An 18260-nucleotide genomic window follows, 5' to 3' on the forward strand; every position below is an offset into this window, starting at 1 on the left:
CTCCTGTCCCACTATCATGCTCAGTCCCCACCAGGATTTCAGCACTTCCTCTTTGTTACATTCCCCTTGATCCTGCCCTACCAGGTCTCCCACACCCACCACCCCACCAATTTGGATCGCTTGTTGTTCCCTTGTCCCTGGGTTTGTTCCGTTCCATTTTCTAAAGTGGAGTAAGATACATGTGAAAGCTATGTATGGAGCTGATGATAAACTCTTGTGTGTCCTTCTGTGCCTTTTTCCAGCTCCAGGGTAAAGAAAAGGAGACGCAATGAAATGTAAAATGCTTTGGTATGTTTGTTTTCACTATCTCCTGACAGGGGAGCCCAAAGAAGTGTGAAGCTGAAGAGGCAGAGCCACCAGCTGCTGTACAGCCCCAAACCTCAAAGACTCAGACCCCTCAGCAGCCAGGATCAGAAAGGATTCAGCATGCTGTGTAAGTGACATCTCTCAACTGGGGTCCAATAAGGAGCTAGGAGTGAGGGGCAACTCTGCTCCCTAGGATTCTTTGAATACGCAGTTCTAGTTTCCTTTTAAAACAAAAAGGTAGAGCTTTATCTGGACGAAAGCTAGACTTCCATTACTATGTTGGGAGCAACTGCCAGAAACTCAAGATAGATTGAAAAGTGGTAGTGAGGGTAGAAGCAAACTCACATCTGGGATCATCTAACCAAAACAGTTAACTCCCTTATGGTGCAGCCTTCTGCTTCCAAACTCATCGTAAGAGAGTTGACTCGGAGCATAATAAATTATTTCTGAACTCACAGTTCCCAGTTTGGCTGAGCCGAGAAAAGCCGTCTAATAAGGATGTTGATAAGTTTATAAAGAAGGGCACAGCACTGTGCTTTTTGCCCACATTATTACCTCGACTTTGGTAAGCATAGCCTATCCTCATTAGGAAGTATGCAGTAGTCGCAGTTTATTCCTGGGCCCCTAAGATCCTTTGATATTTCTTACCAACTTTGTAATTATTACAAGTTTTTAAATCTTATTCAATCTTAAGTACTTCTGTATCAGGTTAAATTTGTAATTGAGCAAATTATTGTCATTCTGAGCTAGGTGTTAAAACTAAGAAGCCATCCTTGGCTTCAGAGGCTCCTGATGAAGCTTCCAATGGGAACTGGGAAAGCAAAGCATTGTGGAAATAAGATTGCTTGGCGTTTGGACATTACAGATTCTGGATTTTGTTGGAGGATATCCTCTGTAGACAGTTGATTTAAAGTTGTTTCCTCCTTATTTTCATGTCATTTTAACAATAGCAAAATCATTCCCAGTGCTGTTGAGTCCGTTCCAACTGATAGCGCCCCTGTCAGACAGAGTAAAGCTGCTCCACAAGGTTTCTGAGACTGCACCTTGTCAGGAGCAGACAGTAAAACTGCTCCACAAGGTTTCTGAGACTGTGCGCCTTGTCAGGAGCAGACAGCTGGCCTTGGTGTTAGCAACCCAGCACTGAACCCAGCGAGTCACCAGGGCTCCTTTAACGCTCTGCCACCATTATGATGATTTCATATATATCGTAGTCTCATAACTGAGACTTTTCTTTAGACTGTCTTGAGGGTTGTGGGTAGTTGACGTGATTTATCTCCTTTCCTGTGTTCTTAATGTTTTTAATGATAGTTTACACTCTTTTGACTTAGCTTTTTCCCTGGGCTTGACCCTCACTTTTCTCCATTCTCACATCCTTGCCTCTGCTGCCACCCTGTGGCCATTCTATTATTTGTTGTAAAGCCAAGAGTTTGCTCCACGTCCTTTGAAAAGTTTTCCTTTTCGCCATAGGGGGTGGGTACATTATTCTTTGGAGAGGGGTTTTCTTCTAGGAGCATAAAGTGAAAACTCAGCGGATTCTGGAAGGTTTCCAGGATTCCCCAGCTACACCATCGATGAGGAATTGGGCTGACATCTTCCCTTCCATTTGCATCAACCAGAGATACTGCCTGCCAATTCTCCCTCCCTCCCTTCCTTTCCCCCCCTTACCCCGCTCCCCATTCCTAGGGCTGTATAGCATTGCCCTTTGTATAACCCCATTTTCACAGGAGTGTTAACAGCCTGATACTAATTGGGCCTGAGGTCTCTTACTGACCTTGAGAAACCAGTAATTTTCTGAAAAAACGCTTTTCTAGCACCAAAATTCTGTGAGTCTATGAGATCCTAATGGGAAAGCTCTTAATACTTAACTTTGTTTAGGGACTTTCCCAATAAGGCCAAAGCGATTGATGCTTGGCGTGATGGTCATGAGTTGCATAACATCCACAGTACATCTCTGAAATAGGATGCTTTGTGATAAGGATGTTAGTGCAAACAATGTACAGGCAGTCTGGCTTAGGAGCAGACTTCCATGAGACTTCCACATTACTCTGAAAGTCTGAGTTACATAGATTCAGTGATTTATGGTAACAGACACACACACTTCTTTGTGATGCTCATAAAAAGATTCTGAGGCTTGGAAGTGTTCAGTGTTTGATAATCATAGAAATGGAAAATATATACTACATTTAACTCACCTATATATATCTGTTCTGACTGACCTGTAAATATGACTTAAAAACAGACTTAGGGATGAATCCCTGAACTAGATCACGGATATACAGATGGTTGGGTGTTGCCCAAACAGATGCTATGCAGCACATGACTACAGTTTTTCTCCCCCAGGTAAAGGTGGCTTTGATCTTCATTTTATGATTGAGGTAATCTAGTCACATTGATTTTTCACAAGGTGATAACCTTGTACAAATACAAAAGAGTGCCCCTTGACCTTAGGCCAGCTTCAGGGGAGTGATGTAAAGTTTGGAAAGACAAGCTGAGCTCCGAAGTTGCTAGCACATACTCCTCTTACCGGCTTTCCCTCTCTCTGCCTGCCAGATGGTGAGGTCAGCAGCCTAGCCAAACGACATACCCAAAGGCCTAAACTTAGGTACATGAATCTTTGAGAAGTTTGTCGAGTGGGACCAACCATATTAAATGGGAAAGACCATTTGTGGTTTAATCTTGGTAAAGGCCTTAAAAACCAGCAGTGATTTATGTCAATGTAGCAAAGACTTTACGACAAGGACCTCTCATCACTTGGAAGAAATGACCTCACTTTTTGCTGTGCTTGGTTATCAATCCATTCTGATTCTGCTTGTGCCCGAGGAATGCTAGGTGTCTGAGGTAAGGAGCAGGTATTTGTGAGCCCTCTGTCCTATTCAGTGGGGAGCCCTGGTCCACAACTCAGTGTTCACCCTGCCATGAGCATACCAAAAATGTTCTCACGCAGCAGGAAATAATGGTGCTACTCTCTTGCTATATTTTTAAAAAATAACTGGCAAAGGGAAGGTGGGGGCGGGGAAGGGATCTTCATGTGGACATCTACATCACTCAGCGGTAGTTGGACAAGCCTTTTAACAGGCAATAGGATTTTGTCCTTTTGCCTATGTAGAAGGAAAGAAATGATTCTTTAAGTCAATATGACATTGTAACTGACAATCCTCCAGGGGCCTACAATGTCCATATCCCAAATGAATCATACTGAAAAAGTCAGATTTCTTATCATCAATAGTTTGCTCACTGAGAAAAAGGTACCAAAGCACCAACACCCCAAAGCAAACTGTCCTTGGCTCTCTTGGAACGGGCATGCTCCTAAGGGTATTCTATAGTTAAAGCTCACTGCCCAAGAGTAGTCAGAGCTCACGATTTTTTTTAGTGAATTTTTACTTCATTTCGTTAGCTCCTCGTGATTTTACAGAATAGCTAGAATTTCAGCATATATGCCTATGGACATTGGTGTTTTATACATTTTAAATTTTAACTATAATATGATGTTATTAACCTCCAGGTAGTTCAAGTGTACTGTTTAATAATGAGCAGAACTCTTCCCTTACTTAGAGTGCACGTCCATGCATTTTATTCAAATATATTAGCCATTGTTCCGTAAAACCTTAAAAGGGATGGGAGATGTCATTTGTCTTAAAGGGACTACAAAGAAAAGCTGTGAGGGACTGTGGCATGTAGCCAACAAGACTTTGAGGCTAACTGCAAGTCGTTGACATACATTCTCTTTTGAGCTAACTTACGGGGTTCCTCGTTTTATCTTCCACGAATAAACTAGGAGATTCCTGGGTCTTACCAATGAGTAGTGGGGTTAGTAGGAGGTACACGCTTGCTATGCTTGAGAAGGCCAGGGAGAACATGGGGATTTTTTTAATTCTGGAAAATTTTTCAGTAACAATTCTCCTTCCAAGAAAACTACTTCTGGGGAGCTGAAAGTATTTCAGGGCATTTGAGCAGGGACATAATGTGAAACTGTTCCAAGGTAACACTCTGTGGGGATTCTACCCACCCTCACACACAAACTTATTTTTTTTGGAGGAAAAGAATACAGCTTTGAGCTCAGCCAAGTCTGTGGTGTCTACTTTTTAACCCGTAATGGTACCTGAATACAGAAGTTTTTATTGAGTATTTCTGTGTCGGGCCCTCTGCTGAGAGCCAAGGGAAGCAGTCTGTGCCTCTGAGTAGCTCTTTGGGGCAGAGGGTGGAGAGCAAGCCAACCAGCACATGTTCTAAGGAAAGATAGGAGCACTTTTGGAATACCATATCCCCAGTCACTGGGTGCCTTTACCTTCGAGAAAGAACAGTGCCCTCTGAGGAAAGTTAAAAACTCCAGAGGTGGCATCCAGTGGGATAATGCCTTATTTCTGCATATCCTCACCTCGACTGGATGTTGTCCAAGGCAGACTGAGTGCCAACATTAATTCAATCATACTATGCCAGATGCTATGCATGCGGTTAGATGCTACCCTCCCTCCACAGATGGAGAACAAAACAGGAACAGAAGCTTGCCCACTGTCAGACAACTTGTGGGTTATGGCTGACGCCAGAGCCCTCTTGTTTTACTGAACCACTTAAAACCCACCATTTTAACCATTGCAAAAGCCCTCGCACTTGATAGCAGCATTCCTTCTCTGGAGACGGCCCATGTGATGAGGAACGTGTCAAATATAAACGTGACCACATTAGCCTGCGTTTGGCATGTAGGTTTCAGTTTTTAGAAAGCAGTTGGGTGGGGGATTGCTAGTTTTGACTGAAAGCTCTGATACTACATATGAAATTCTGGACTTACTGTTTTCTCAGAAGCTTGTCTTTGTGTGAAACTTCTGGTGTCACTTGAATGTAAAAGCCATTGTGTGGCTATCAAATAGGCATTCTGAGCATCGTAAGGTCTCGTGTCTGCTTCTGCGGCCAGGGATGCAGAGGACCATGGCCAGGGCTGACTTCCTTTGACTTCTCTCGTGCCAGGAGGGAGAGGTCAGACATGCCGCCACCTCCGTCTGTGACCTACTCTGACTCCCACCGTCCCTCCCAGAGCACGCCTCCTCTGCGGCTGGGGGTTTCATTGCAGTACTCACAGTGATGGGGCCTTATTAGGAGAGAGCAGGTCACAGGTCAGGATCAATAAACTGTAAGGATATAGTCATTGGACCGTGTATGCACCTCTTCTCAGCCAGCAGCCAACTCTCTCAGGCCCTTAGCCACACGGTCCTTTGTCCTCTGCCTCCTTGGACCAGAAAGCCTACCTGTCACTCTGCTTCATAGTCCTCCCATAATCTCTTGGCACCGCTCCTGTTCTGTCTCCTGGTTTCCTTGCCTCAGCCTCTGGTCTTAGCCTGGCTCTTTTGCCCTGCCTTGGTGCACAGTGTCGTAGCCTCAGTGCCTCTGGAACCAGCCTCCACCACTGTGGTTTTTCTCCCAGTGGTCCTGGGACTTCTGTGTCCTTGGTTATCAGATGGGTCATGCTCAGAGGAATGGGTTTGATGAAGGTCTGGTTTTTGTCTTTCCAGTTGACCCTTCCCCCAAGGAAACAAAGGGTGAGCATTTGCTTCACACACGCTAAGGTGGAGACTTAGTCCCATCTCAGTCCTGTCCACTCGCAGAGCAGAGAGCTCCCTCTCTAAAAATGGGAGTATAGCCATTGGCATAGAAGCCAGCGTCATTGATAATATATCACATGGGATTATGTCTAAAAGGGAGGGCCACATGTATTGACTGTAGCTCAACTTCCACTTCACATTTGACACAGTACCTGAGTCCTAATCCAATTCCTGCCCAGCAGATGCTTCCCCCATTGCCCATAGTACAGCCCTTCTTGCTTCAGAAATCCTCCACTTTATCCTTGGAGTCCTTGTTCCAAGAAGTGGCCTTTGTGCCTCAGCTGCCCAAGGTCCCCATGCCGTTTATCCTTTTCCTTCTGACTCCAATGAACCCCTGGGGCAGGGTGACCTTATTAAAGATTGTATGAAACAAAGTTGTCTGTCATCTCTCCCTACCCCACCCCCCAATTCCTACTGGGACCTTTCAAAGGAAGCTTCCCTATTTCCCTTCATCTTCCCTGGAGGAAGAGCAGGTAGAAGCAGTAGCATGTAATCATTGCCAATTGCCAGGGTTGAACAGCCAGGTACTATAGTGGTGGGTCATCCAGTTCCCACCCCCACCTTGTCCCAGCTCTGGCTTCTTGGGCGGTGGGTCATAAACATTGCTCGTGCCCCTCCTCTGTGACTTGAGTTTGGGCTTTATCCTCTTCAGCTCTGCTGCTCCCCTTCCTCTTATTCTCTGGAATCTTCCAGGCAAGCAGCTGTAGCTGTGTGCCCTGTCTACCCAGCTGCTTCCCCTGCCTCCTGGGAGGACCAGGAGAGAGCACCTTCTCCCTGTGGAGTGAGGCCTCAGTAGCTGTTGTAACTTGAGAAAAGCAGGAAAAAGGCCAGGCCAATTGAGCCAGCAGTCTGCTCCCTGAGGCCTGCCAGAGGAGAAGAGCCTTGCTCGCTCCGCTCCCTCCCTCCCTCCTCTTTCCCCTCCCCTGCTGCAGTAGGGCCCTCCCCCATCCGCACACACGGGCTGCTGGGTAAGTGGCAAGATGGCTCCTCTGCATGTCTCCGGCTGATCGCTGCCGCTCCGCCAGTACAATAGAGCCAGCCACTACCAGCAGCCTGGCCCTCTTCCTCCTCCTCCTCCTCCAGAGAGACCAGTCCGGCCGAACTCGGGGTTTGCCGTGAGGACTTAACGCTTATCTCTTAAAAGCCAGATCTATTTTAGCCTCCCCTCACCACCAACACCTCCCCTCCATATACCATTTTTTGGATTCCCCAGTTGCTTCATCTCGATTTTCTCTCTCCGGATCGGGGGGCTGGGGAGGAGGTGGTTGGGTCTTGGAACAAGGAGGGTGTTTTTTATGTTGGTTTTTTTTTTTTTAGGATTTTTTTTGTTTGGTTTTTGTTATTTCTTCCATTCCAGAAAGGGATAAACAGCACTTCCAGGGGGAGGAAAAAAATCATGTTATCAGAAAGCAAAGAAGGGTGAGAGCTTCACATTTCCACGTTTCCCTTCCCCCATCGCTCTAGCCCCTCATCTTCCTGCTGCCCCTGGCTCCATTCCGCCTTTCGTTGGGGTTGGTTTTTAGCCACTCTGCTTCCCCCCTTTGTCCTTGCTGCCGGATTTCTAATTGGCCCCACTTGCCCTCTCTGTGTGGGAAATCGGTGCTTGGTGGTTCAGCCGGTTCTAGAGATTTTAGGCCGTTGACTCATTGGTTTCTGTGGGGGCCCGTTAGCTGGGGGCACAGTTCCGATCGTCCCTTCCCCCTTTCCCGTGCATCCCTCCCTGGCTGCTCCAGGAAGACTGCTCTGACCTCTGAGCGTCTGCCCGTCGTGAATGCTGGGTTTTGTGGCGGTGGTTATCTGCCTGGGGAGGCTTGGCTTCCCCTTAGTTGAAGCTTAGGCCCTGGTCATCTTGATTTAATTTTTCCCCAGTATTTGGGTGGGGGTGGGGTGAGAGAGAAGTTATGGATGAAGACAGGAAAAGGCGGAAGGTAGTTTATCTGAAGTGAATCTCTGGAACTCTGCCTGAAACGGAAGCTAACTTGTGTGATTGAGAGGGCAGAGTGAGTGGGTTCCGTATCCTGACGGGAGGGCTACTGGAAGTATTTCTTGGAAGGAGTGAGTGGGAGAATCGGAATGAAAGCTGAATGTAAGAATGGTTCTTGCCCCTCTGAGATGGTCAACGTGGCCTGATTAGTCTTTGGGCTCTCAGCTCTCTTTGGAAGCCAGAGGGTCCTTGTTGAAATGTGAACCTTCACCAGCCTCCCTTTTCTCCCTGCCACCCCCCACCATCTTCTGGCCTTCATAGGCAGCTTATTAAAGTCAGGGTTGGGTTCGTGACCATACTTTCTCATATTTTTAGGAAATCAGGGTTCCCTTAAGATTCTAAAGCAATTTTGCAAGAGAAATTGTGCCAGGGGGCTGGGTTGTGGGTCAGAATGAGCACTTGTGTGGGCTTGTCTCTTGTCCTCTCAGAGTGCTCTTGTGAGTTACCTCGAGCACTGGAAATCCGTCTGCACATGTAACAACTGTGTCCTGCTGGAGGATGTGGTTTTGGTGATCCATGCTTTTTCCCCCCAGGGAAAACGGTTTCCCACTTTCCCGTGGGGGGGTTATGGAATTTTTAGTCTGACCTGAAAAGCCAGCTAGCCCCCAATTCCACCCAAATGATGAGGCATGGGGGGCGTTTGATCACCTAAAAGCTAACGTCTCATTCTCTCTTCCCCTTGGTTCTTCCCGGCCCTTCCCTCCGGACCTCTCCTCACACTTGTCAGTGAGGAGAAGGAGGAAGTGAACATGGACACAGCTGAAAACAGAGCTGAGAATGAGGTGCCAGAGCCCCCCATGCCCACTGCAGATCCAGTCGGCAGTGATGAGCGCCCCGAGGGGGGTGCGGAGGATGAGGAGAAGAAAGAGGTAACTATCCAAGACGCCTGCTGGGCCGGGCGGGCAGGGGAGCCACAGTGGAAAGTAAGGGTTCCCTCTCAACACGGGGAGAGGTTAGAGGAGGGGTAGGAGCAGCAGAGCAGGCCAAGGGAGAAGTCCCTGGTTTAGCAAGGGTGACCCCTCACGATGGGGGTTATTCTTTTATTTGGGGACAGTGGGTGTGGAGTAGGGTAGTCTTGTCTCACTTCTCCTCACCTCACCTCCTGGAACTTTGTAACTGAGAAGCCCGTAGACCTTACTGAAGACCCAGGCCCAGCTGTCTCCTTGAGCTCGACAGGTGACTGGCTATTGCTGTAGCTTTCCCTCCTTTTTAAAAACCTAATGGAGCTCAGCGCCATCTCGTGGCTTTTGATGGTTCTCTCTGGACTAGTCATGTTGAGGAATTTGTGCTCCTCGTCTGCCCCCCAGTGGTCACCTTGCAGAGATGTAGCTACCTAGAAGCCAGGGTCTGGGGTGATCCAGAAGGCCTCTTTTTTGACCACCTGTGTCCTGCACCCAGTTCAGAGGGCCCCACCAGAGCCAGCAAAGTGTTCTTGGCTCTTGGACACACAAAGAAGTAGATTGGTTTGGGAGTCGGGTGATGGGTGGGGGGACTGTTGTGTGTGTAGCCTTTCTCTGGTGTGTGTTGCGGGGGGCGGGGGCCGGTGAAAGTGATTTGATGTGCAGAATATTATTTATTACAAGGTCCTTCTTCCCCGTAAAACTTTGTCCAAGTACCTCGTGTACGATAATCCGCCCGTAAAATATAACCCTGCCCAACTGGCCAATCGCTGATGCCGCCTCTACCTCTGGACCCACCCGCTGCTACTGAGCTGCCCAGAGCCGAGTCTGCTATCCAGGTGTCTTGGCCAGAGGGGGGCATGTATGCGCTCCTGTGATGGGCCCCCTTTGCTTCCCTGTCTTGCTTACATCAGGGGCCCAAGAAGAGCACTGTTGTGGAGAGACTTGTATTGAGAAAGCAAAAAAAAAAAAACCAAAAACAAACAAACGTGGAGTGGGGTGGACTTGCCGATATCATCTCCCTACTTGGGACACCCCCAAGAAGAGCTGTGTCAGTGCTGGGGCGCCTGGCCACATACCCTTGCCCTTTTGAGGACTGTGGGTTGCCTTGTTTGCTACGGACTATTGGGATCCCTGTCTAGAGCACCAAGAGCTCCCAAAGAGTCCCTGTGTTGACAACCCTGCCATGCTGTACCATGCCGAGTGGGCTGCTCGACGGATGCAGTGACCGCTAGGAGCCCTGCACCAGTCCAGGGCCTGAGCCCTAGGGACCTGACACTGGTGACAGCCCAGCCTGGCTGTCGCCACTTGCTCATCAGATGGACTTTCCTCTGGTTCCTGTGGTACATGGTGAAGGACCACACGTTGGTTGCTCCAACTTCTCCATCTGGAACCACCGTGGTCTCCGCTGGAGTCCCTGAGGAGGTGGCACACGCAACTCTAAGAAGAAGAGCATTCTGACCTTGCTGCTGATTTCGTGCCAGGTCCTGGGGGTGCCCACCTGCTACCCCCAGGCTACATTCATCAGAGACTCCCATGATCCCACTCGGTGAGAGGATCTAACCAGTTAACAGGCAGAGGAGGAAGGGACTCTGGAGTCATCACCTGGATTCCAAGTTCATGCTGCACCTTGACACTGGTGGACATACAGGCCAGCCTGCCTCTCACAATTAAAGGCAAGGATCATGCCTGCAGCTTAAAGGCCATCTCATCAGGGACTGCAAGATGATGCCCCTCCAGGGCTGGGACTGATCTCGCTTCCCTTTCCCCCCTGTATCCCTGGTTGAGCCTCGGCCACCACCAGTGAACTGTCTTGACATCATGGAAACTGGGCAGCGTCTCCCCACACGTTTCCCTCCCGCCCCCCCTGCGCCCCTGGGAGGACTCTGGCAATGCCGTGCTGACCACCACGCCGTGCGCCCACCTTTTTTGCCAACCCAACCCCCCACCAATTGCACAGCGCCTAGCAGGGAGGGCTCATTCTGATTGGACCGTCGGTTGACTAGATACAGTACACAATGAGGTGCGATTGGCTGAACTGAAGATCCCAGGTGTGAGATGGTACCTGGAACATTTGTCATATTCCTAGTTTTTTTTCTTTCTTTTCTTTTTCTTTTTTTTTTTTTATTCCTTTGTATCTTTGATTTTTTTTCTTTCTTTTTTTTTCTGATTTCTTAATTGGATTTATTTACTTGGTTCATGTTTTTCCTGTTTTAATTAAGATCTTTTCTCTCTCTCTCACTCTCTCACTAACTTAACCATCAAGAGCAGCCCAGCCTGGGGGTCAGGCTGGCCCTTAACAGAGACCAAGGAGACTTGGTTAGATGACACAAATAGGGCTGGGGGGTGGATGAGAAAAAAGTGGGTTTCAGCAAGAGGCTCCTACCCTTCCCTGTAGAAAAGGTAGTAGGGTAGTCTTAGTTTTTCCAGAAATAAGCACTTGAACGTAAGTCTCTACCCCTTTTCTCCCTTCTCTCCCACTTTTTGCTCTGTCCCTAGTGTTTCTCCCATTGAGTGGGACTTGCCCCCCAAGTGCCTTATGGCCCTTGGTAGAGCCCTAAGTCGAGATCTCTGACTGGAGCACACAGTCTCAGCCAGAACTGAGGAAAGTTGCAAGGCTGAGAATCTCCCTGGGCACAGTCTGCCTTTGCTAAGGGCACTCCTTTCCCCGGGCCTTGGCTCAGGAGCCTCCTCTCCAGTGGGTGTGGGGCTGCCCATTTCCACAATGGGGGTGGGCATCTGAGCGGTTGACAAGCAGTTGCCCAAGGGACTCCATGTCATTGTAAGTGGAAGGCAGGCTGGGCCTAGAGAAAAGAAGAGGGTTCCTTTGTTTAAGTTGCCATCCCAGAGTGGTTTTCCAGATTTCCTCATGTCAGCCAGAAGAGGCCCAGGAGACGAGACAACCGAATCCTGGGCCTGGCTCCCTGGGCTTCATAGCCGCTGGACCCGTAGAGGCAGAGGAAGAGAGGGTGTGGGCCACCCAGATGAAGGCCTGGGAGGCTCCCCTACTGGCTCTGCCCGCTTATTTCTGGTTAAGCTAATACACAGCTTGTGGTATGGGCTAGATGAGCTTTCCCTGCTGTGATGTTTAGTTTAGTTTTTTTGTGTTTTGTTTTGTTTTTTCCCTCTAACTTGCATTGATTACGCTTCGTTTTTGCTGTTTGCCGCTTCTGTTTTGGTCTCTGTTTGTCTCTTGTGTCTCTCTCTCTGTGTCTTTGGAGCCTAATAAGACCGCCCCATCTAACCGCGTACCCCCCTCTCTGTGGGGTGTGTCTCTTTCTCTCTCTCTTTTTTTTTTCTCCCTGTTCTTCTCCATACAGAGCTCGCTGCCCAAGTCTTTCAAGAGGAAGATCTCTGTTGTCTGTAAGTCTACCCTAAGCCCCTTAGAAGGTCAGGGAATGCCATTAAAAGCAGGTTCCTACAGAGACAGGTGCCTCTTTGCTCTGTCTCTCTGGAGTTGCCCTTTCTCACCCTGTTCCCACCCCCGCCTGCCCCAGACAATCTGTATCATCTTGGCATATGCAGGGTTCCATTTGAAATTCAAAACTTAAAAATGTTCTGAGTCCCGTGTAGCCTCAGTCAGATTTCTTTCTTCCAACTAATTGAGATGAGTTCGAGTTGTTGACAATGTTCTTCCTCCAACCCAGATGAAGTTACCTATCAGATAAACACACATTCAGAGCTAGGAGTCGCTGTGAGGGGCTCCTCTATAATTATGGGGGTTCTTAGGGCTCAACTTTTTTCCAGGAGAGCACCTTACACCTCAGTGGCATTTTTGAAAGATCTTTCCAGGAAATAACTAATTTTAGATTGACATAAATATACTTGAAGTTTATTGTCAATATGTAAGAATTAACCTAAAGAATGGGCACAACACAGTCATTTTAAATTAATTTTGCTTAGATGTTAATAATCATACAGTTGTCTTGCTCTGGTTCCCATGCTCCCTCACTCTGACTTTCCCAGTCCCATTAGGTCTGTCAGCCCCTGAAAGTGACCATCAGTCCAGAACTGTCTCAGGTCATTTTATTGTTAGTTCTGAAGCCATGATTCCCCTGTCTTCAATTAGAGTTTCCTAAGTTAGCCTTTCACTAAAACTGCCCCGCAGGCTGCCAGGTGGGTGTTGGGATGGGAAACCGGCAAGAGTGCCCTAGGCTAACAGTTGAATCCTATTTTGGGGGTCAGCAGCTACCAAGGGGGTGCCGGCTGGAAACAGTGACACAGAGGGGGGCCAGCCTGGTCGGAAGCGCCGTTGGGGAGCCAGTACCGCAACCACCCAGAAGAAACCTTCCCTCAGCATCACCACTGAATCGCTCAAGGTGAGGTGGGGGGAGCCAGGGATGGGAGGATGAGGCATGTTCCGGTGGGAGTGGGCATGGGCCCAGTGTAACGGGGTGGGGGGTATCTGTGTCCCAGAGCCTCATCCCCGACATCAAACCGCTGGCGGGGCAGGAGGCTGTTGTGGATCTTCATGCTGACGATTCCCGCATATCTGAGGATGAGAGTGAGCGCAATGGTGATGACGGGACCCATGACAAGGGACTGAAGATATGCCGGACTGTCACTCAGGTGAGGCCACTGCACTCCCTATTGGGGGTTGGGAGTGGTTGTCAGTGGACATAGATCCAGCAGCTGAGGAAGCAAGGCAAGAGTCCTTGTAAAGGAAATCGCTCAGCTGCAGAGGGCTAGTTAATTGGCCCCTACGTTCTAAGGTGGTCTTGTGCCTTTTCAGGAGATAGCCGACTATCATACCCCACCTGCTGCCTGTTGTAAGCACACTTGTACTGAAACAGCCACACGTTTATTTGCCCTTGTCTGTGGCTGCTTACAAGGAATCCCAGTGGGAAGCTTTGGACTGCTAACTGCAAGGTCAGCAGGCAAACCAACCAGCCTCTCCAAGGGAGAAAGATGAGCCTGGGTGCTCCCAAAAAGATTTACCAAGACTCTGTGGTCGGGATTAGGCTTTTGCTGTGGCTCCTTCTAGAGGTGGTGTAGTGGGTTATGTCTCGGGCTCCTTTCTCTGGACAAGATTTTCAGACTCAGAAACCCGACGGAGCACTTCTGCTCTGTCTTACAGGGTCGGCGTGGGGCAGAACCCATGTTGTTTGTTGTTTGTTTTTCACCACATCATTATAATGTAGTTGCAACCGAGACTCATTAAAGCCTAAGGCTTTTACTGTCTTGCTCTTTATAGAAAATGTTTGCTGGCTCCTGCCTTCATCTTCTTAGGGCAAAGCTGGAGCGCTCACGATACCAGGGTCTGGAAGAAGAGCATTCAATAGAAATCTCTCCCCTCAAGAAGAAGATGCTAACTCGGTATTTAACATGGGACCGCCATTGTCTGGTGCCTTTACAGGTAGTGCCTGCAGAGGGCCAGGAGAATGGGCAGAGGGAAGAAGAGGAAGAAGAGAAGGAGCCAGAAGCAGCACCCCCTGTAGCTCCACAGGTTTCTGTAGAGGTGGCCATACCCCCACCTGTAGAGCATGAAGTAAAGAAAGGTGGGTGACCCGCTCTCTAGCTCCCTGAATTCTCCTTTAAGTCTTTTGCGATTTCTCTCTCCTACCTCCCCCTCCTTCTAAGCAACCTGTGGGCTAGGTTTGAATCCGTTTGATCTTTGTATCTCCATGGGGAGATAGCCTAACACAGACTGTGGTAGAACGAGGAGTAGGGACTAAGAACTGTGAGAGGTGACTGCTGTCTACTAAAAGTTGTGTTTTATTTTTCAATTTTGCTAGTGACTTTAGGAGATACCTTAACCCGCCGTTCCATTAGCCAGCAGAAATCTGGAGTTTCCATCACAATTGATGATCCTGTCCGAACTGTTCAGGTGCCCTCCCCGCCCCGGGGCAAGATCAGTACGATAGTCCACATCTCCAATTTGGTAAGTCTTGGTGTCTCGAGTTCCAGCCAAGTTGAGTGGTTTGCAATTGGTTTGCCTTGGGCTTCTACTTCCTAGGTTCACCTGCTAGACCCACCAGTTACTCATCCTCTCTGTCTGTCTCCTTGTCACCTTGTGAGGTGATTCTGGTGTGGATTTCATAGGATACATGAGGTCCAAGTCTGTCCACTGTCTGATTTTCTTAGTAACCTCTGCTCCCACTCTCACACCCATCCCTTAACCCCTTGAAGCTGCGCTCCTGTGGCAATAGCGTAAGAAATGTAAAGACTGGTGTCCTTGCCCTTTTCAAGTCCCTCAAGTTCCATTTTTATCGGCAGGTTCGCCCCTTCACTTTAGGCCAACTGAAGGAATTGTTGGGGCGCACTGGAACCTTGGTGGAAGAGGCCTTCTGGATCGACAAGATTAAATCTCACTGCTTTGTAACGGTGAGCAGCCAAAGATGGTTCTTGGAGTGTCCATTTGATTTTGTGGCAGACAGACCATGTGAACAAGTGAGGGGCTGGGGGCTCTGCTGTGACCCTCTGCCCTCTCCCTTTCTCTCCTAGTATTCAACAGTAGAGGAAGCTGTTGCTACGCGCACGGCTCTGCATGGGGTCAAATGGCCTCAGTCCAATCCCAAATTCCTGTGTGCTGACTATGCCGAGCAAGATGAGGTGAGAAACCTGGGGAAGGAGGGGAGCTGGCTCTCTGCTGGTGCCAGCTGAGCACCTGGCCAGCCCCACTGTCACTGCTGTTCTGTTCTCTCCACTTGCCCCTCCACTCTGGTTCTTGTCTCTGAGTCCGGTGCTGACTTACTCTCCATTCTGACTGTCCATGTCTCTCCTCTACCCACAGCTGGACTATCACCGGGGCCTCTTGGTGGATCGCCCCTCTGAAACTAAAGCAGAGGAACAAGGGGTCCCACGACCCCTGCACCCCCCGCCCCCGCCCCCAGCCCAGCCACCACAGCATCCCCGGGCAGAGCAGCGGGAGCAGGAACGCGCTGTGCGGGAACAATGGGCAGAGCGGGAACGGGAAATGGAGCGGCGGGAGAGAACCCGGTCAGAGCGTGAATGGGATCGAGACAAAGTTCGAGAAGGGCCCCGCTCTCGATCACGGTCCCGTGACCGCCGCCGCAAGGACCGTGCGAAGTCCAAAGAAAAGAAGAGTGAAAAGAAAGGTATGAGCTGTGATGCGCGCATGCCCCACTATCAGATGGGAAGGGGGCCCAGTCTTACTCGCGCTCTCGTCCACCCCAGAGAAAGCCCAGGAAGAACCACCCGCCAAGCTGCTAGATGACCTTTTCCGCAAGACCAAGGCAGCCCCCTGCATCTACTGGCTCCCGCTCACTGACAGCCAGGTGAGTGCTCCCTTCAAGCCTGCCCACCTCCAGGTGGCCTCCAGGCTGGGTTCACAAGGGGATGAAACAGGGTTAGGGAACGAGGCCAGGTGAAGAGCCAGAGCAGGCAGGAGTGAAGGTGTGTGTTCAGCCAACCTCCTTGGAACTTGATTTTACTAAGAGCTAATTCACTTAGAATTTTGAGTTTTATAAACACATTTCCTTGTTTCAAAAGTCTTTTAGAGGTGGTAAAGCCCCTAGGGATTTTAAGCTTATGTCCTGGGGGGATAAGAATTTGTTCACATTGAGGGTGAGGGTTGCTAGGCACAGGTGATGCAGCTCCCTTTTGTTGGTATGCAAGCACAGACCTGACTGGAGAAGGATGCTTTGGGATAGGGCAGATGTGGTTGCCAGAAACATCCCCTTCACTCATTTGCCTTAGGGTTTTGTTTTCGTTTCCCATGGAGCCTGCAGCAGACCTGAAGGTGGCCCTGAGTTAGTGCAGGGGTCCAGATGCAGGTGGGCAAGGCGGGACTGTGGGGACAGGGCTAAGCCCGCTGATCTCTCTCTGCCTGGTTCCAGATTGTCCAGAAGGAGGCGGAGCGGGCTGAACGGGCCAAAGAGCGCGAGAAGCGGCGAAAGGAACAAGAAGAAGAAGAACAAAAGGAGCGGGAAAAGGAAGCTGAGCGGGAACGGACCCGGCAGCTGGAGCGGGAGAAGCGACGGGAGCACAGCCGAGAGAGGGACAGGGAGAGGGAGAGAGAGAGAGAACGAGACAGGGGCGACAGGGACAGGGATCGGGAACGAGGCCGGGAGAGGGATCGCCGAGACACCAAGCGCCATAGCAGGAGCCGGAGTCGGAGCACACCTGTGCGCGACAGGGGTGGGCGCCGCTAGCCCGGGAAAGACCAGGCGAGAGCTGCAGGCCTCAGCCACCCAGCCCCAGGGGAGCAGAAGGCCACAGGGATAGGTACAATCTCCACCACCTTGGAACCAAGGGTCTTTCACACCATTTGCCCAGTGCTGAAGTATGGCTGCCACCTGTCCCCACATATCAAATGGAGCAGTTGGCCACCACCACCCCTCCTCCCTATTCCCTGTCTTGGGCCTTAGCCATCTCCTCTGGCCTTTCCCATGAAGTTTCTAAGAGGGAAGAGCTAGGCTAGGAAGGGAGGTGATTGGCCCGGAGGTGGTACCCCATGCCTCTTGCAGTTTTCTCCATCTTACTCATCACCGCCTTGGGGTATTCAACAGCCTCCTTTTGGGAACAGCCGGGGCCAGGACTGGGTCACCTATGAGCTGAATCAGCATCTCCTCCTGAGTCCCCGGGCCCCTGCAGTTCCCAGTCTTGTCCTGCAGCCCCTGCCTCTTACCCCCACCCCCCAACCCACCCACCGGTTCCACTTTATAGCCACCTTTTCCTTTTGTTCAATTCTTATTTTTATTTTTTTTATTATTAAATGATGTGGTCTATGGAAAATAATAAAAAAAAATCTGACTTAGTTTTAACTAGTGTATGAGTGGCTTTCATTGGGTAATAGCTGGGTGAGCCAAATCGGAGCGTGGCCCCAGCTGGGAGGGCATTGCATTCTGCACGCCTTCCTTAAGCAGGGACTTCACCGTCCACCTTAAGAGGAGTGGTCCTTCCACACACTGGGGGATAGAGAGGAAGAGCTACCAGCACCCCCCACCCCCAGAGTCCAATTATCTAGCTCTTTGGCTGCACATGGGAGTGGTAGGAGGGCAATGCTCACTTTCTGGGTTCCTGGTCTGTATGTAAGCCATCAGGCGTTTGGTCACCTGCTTGCTACCGAGATGTTCCCGCAGCTGCCACCAGGGGGCGGTAGCCCCCCGCCCGGTGGACGCCGTAAAACCTCCCAAAAGGCTCCACCGCCCGCCTCTACCCTCCCGCCAATGTCGCGCCTCTGCTCCCCAACTGACCGCAACCCGATTGCCTGGACCCTTCTGCCACCCTTAAGTGCATCCTCGCCGACCATGTTACTGTGTCCCCCACGGACTCCCCAAATGCGGCTGCGACCCACACTGCCCCCACATGCCGGTTCGGGAGCGGGGAGCCAGCCTCTCCGCAGTGGACTCCCTCATTTCCCCGACGCGCGGCGCTTGTAGCCATTTGCCCCGCTGCGGGGACTTGCGGGCCACTTTCCGTGCCCCGGTGCACCCCTCCCCGCCAGCTGGGAATTGGCCGGGCCCCCGGGTGCCCTGCCGCGCGCTGCAGGCCCGGCCCGGCAGGGGCACCGCA

The 18260-nt window shown here is 50.3% G+C and overlaps 1 protein-coding gene across 4 annotated transcripts in view; it reads left to right on the forward strand.

Moving 5' to 3' along the window:
• Positions 1-17483, forward strand: part of ACIN1 (apoptotic chromatin condensation inducer 1) — a 38929-nt gene extending 21446 nt beyond the window's left edge. For 2 of the 4 annotated variants that reach the window (XM_045287715.1, XM_004698473.2), the window contains 12 exons: positions 318-433; positions 8612-8753; positions 12104-12146; positions 12969-13102; positions 13200-13352; positions 14140-14281; positions 14519-14664; positions 15000-15107; positions 15228-15335; positions 15517-15841; positions 15921-16021; positions 16583-17483. In XM_045287715.1, the coding sequence (XP_045143650.1) occupies positions 318-433; positions 8612-8753; positions 12104-12146; positions 12969-13102; positions 13200-13352; positions 14140-14281; positions 14519-14664; positions 15000-15107; positions 15228-15335; positions 15517-15841; positions 15921-16021; positions 16583-16897 (1833 nt within the window). In that variant the 3' untranslated portion in view covers positions 16898-17483. Of the gene's footprint in view, positions 1-317; positions 434-3367; positions 7016-8611; positions 8754-12103; positions 12147-12968; positions 13103-13199; positions 13353-14139; positions 14282-14518; positions 14665-14999; positions 15108-15227; positions 15336-15516; positions 15842-15920; positions 16022-16582 lie in introns of those variants that run through there. The other 2 variants (XM_045287716.1, XM_045287717.1) reach the window with 2 other exon arrangements.
• The last annotated feature ends 777 nt before the right edge of the window (positions 17484-18260 follow it).

This window comes from Echinops telfairi, unplaced genomic scaffold, assembly GCF_000313985.2.
Source record: "Echinops telfairi isolate 266 unplaced genomic scaffold, ASM31398v2 ScPeMD7_18;HRSCAF=68, whole genome shotgun sequence".
In the NCBI taxonomy this organism is placed as follows: domain Eukaryota; kingdom Metazoa; phylum Chordata; class Mammalia; order Afrosoricida; family Tenrecidae; genus Echinops; species Echinops telfairi.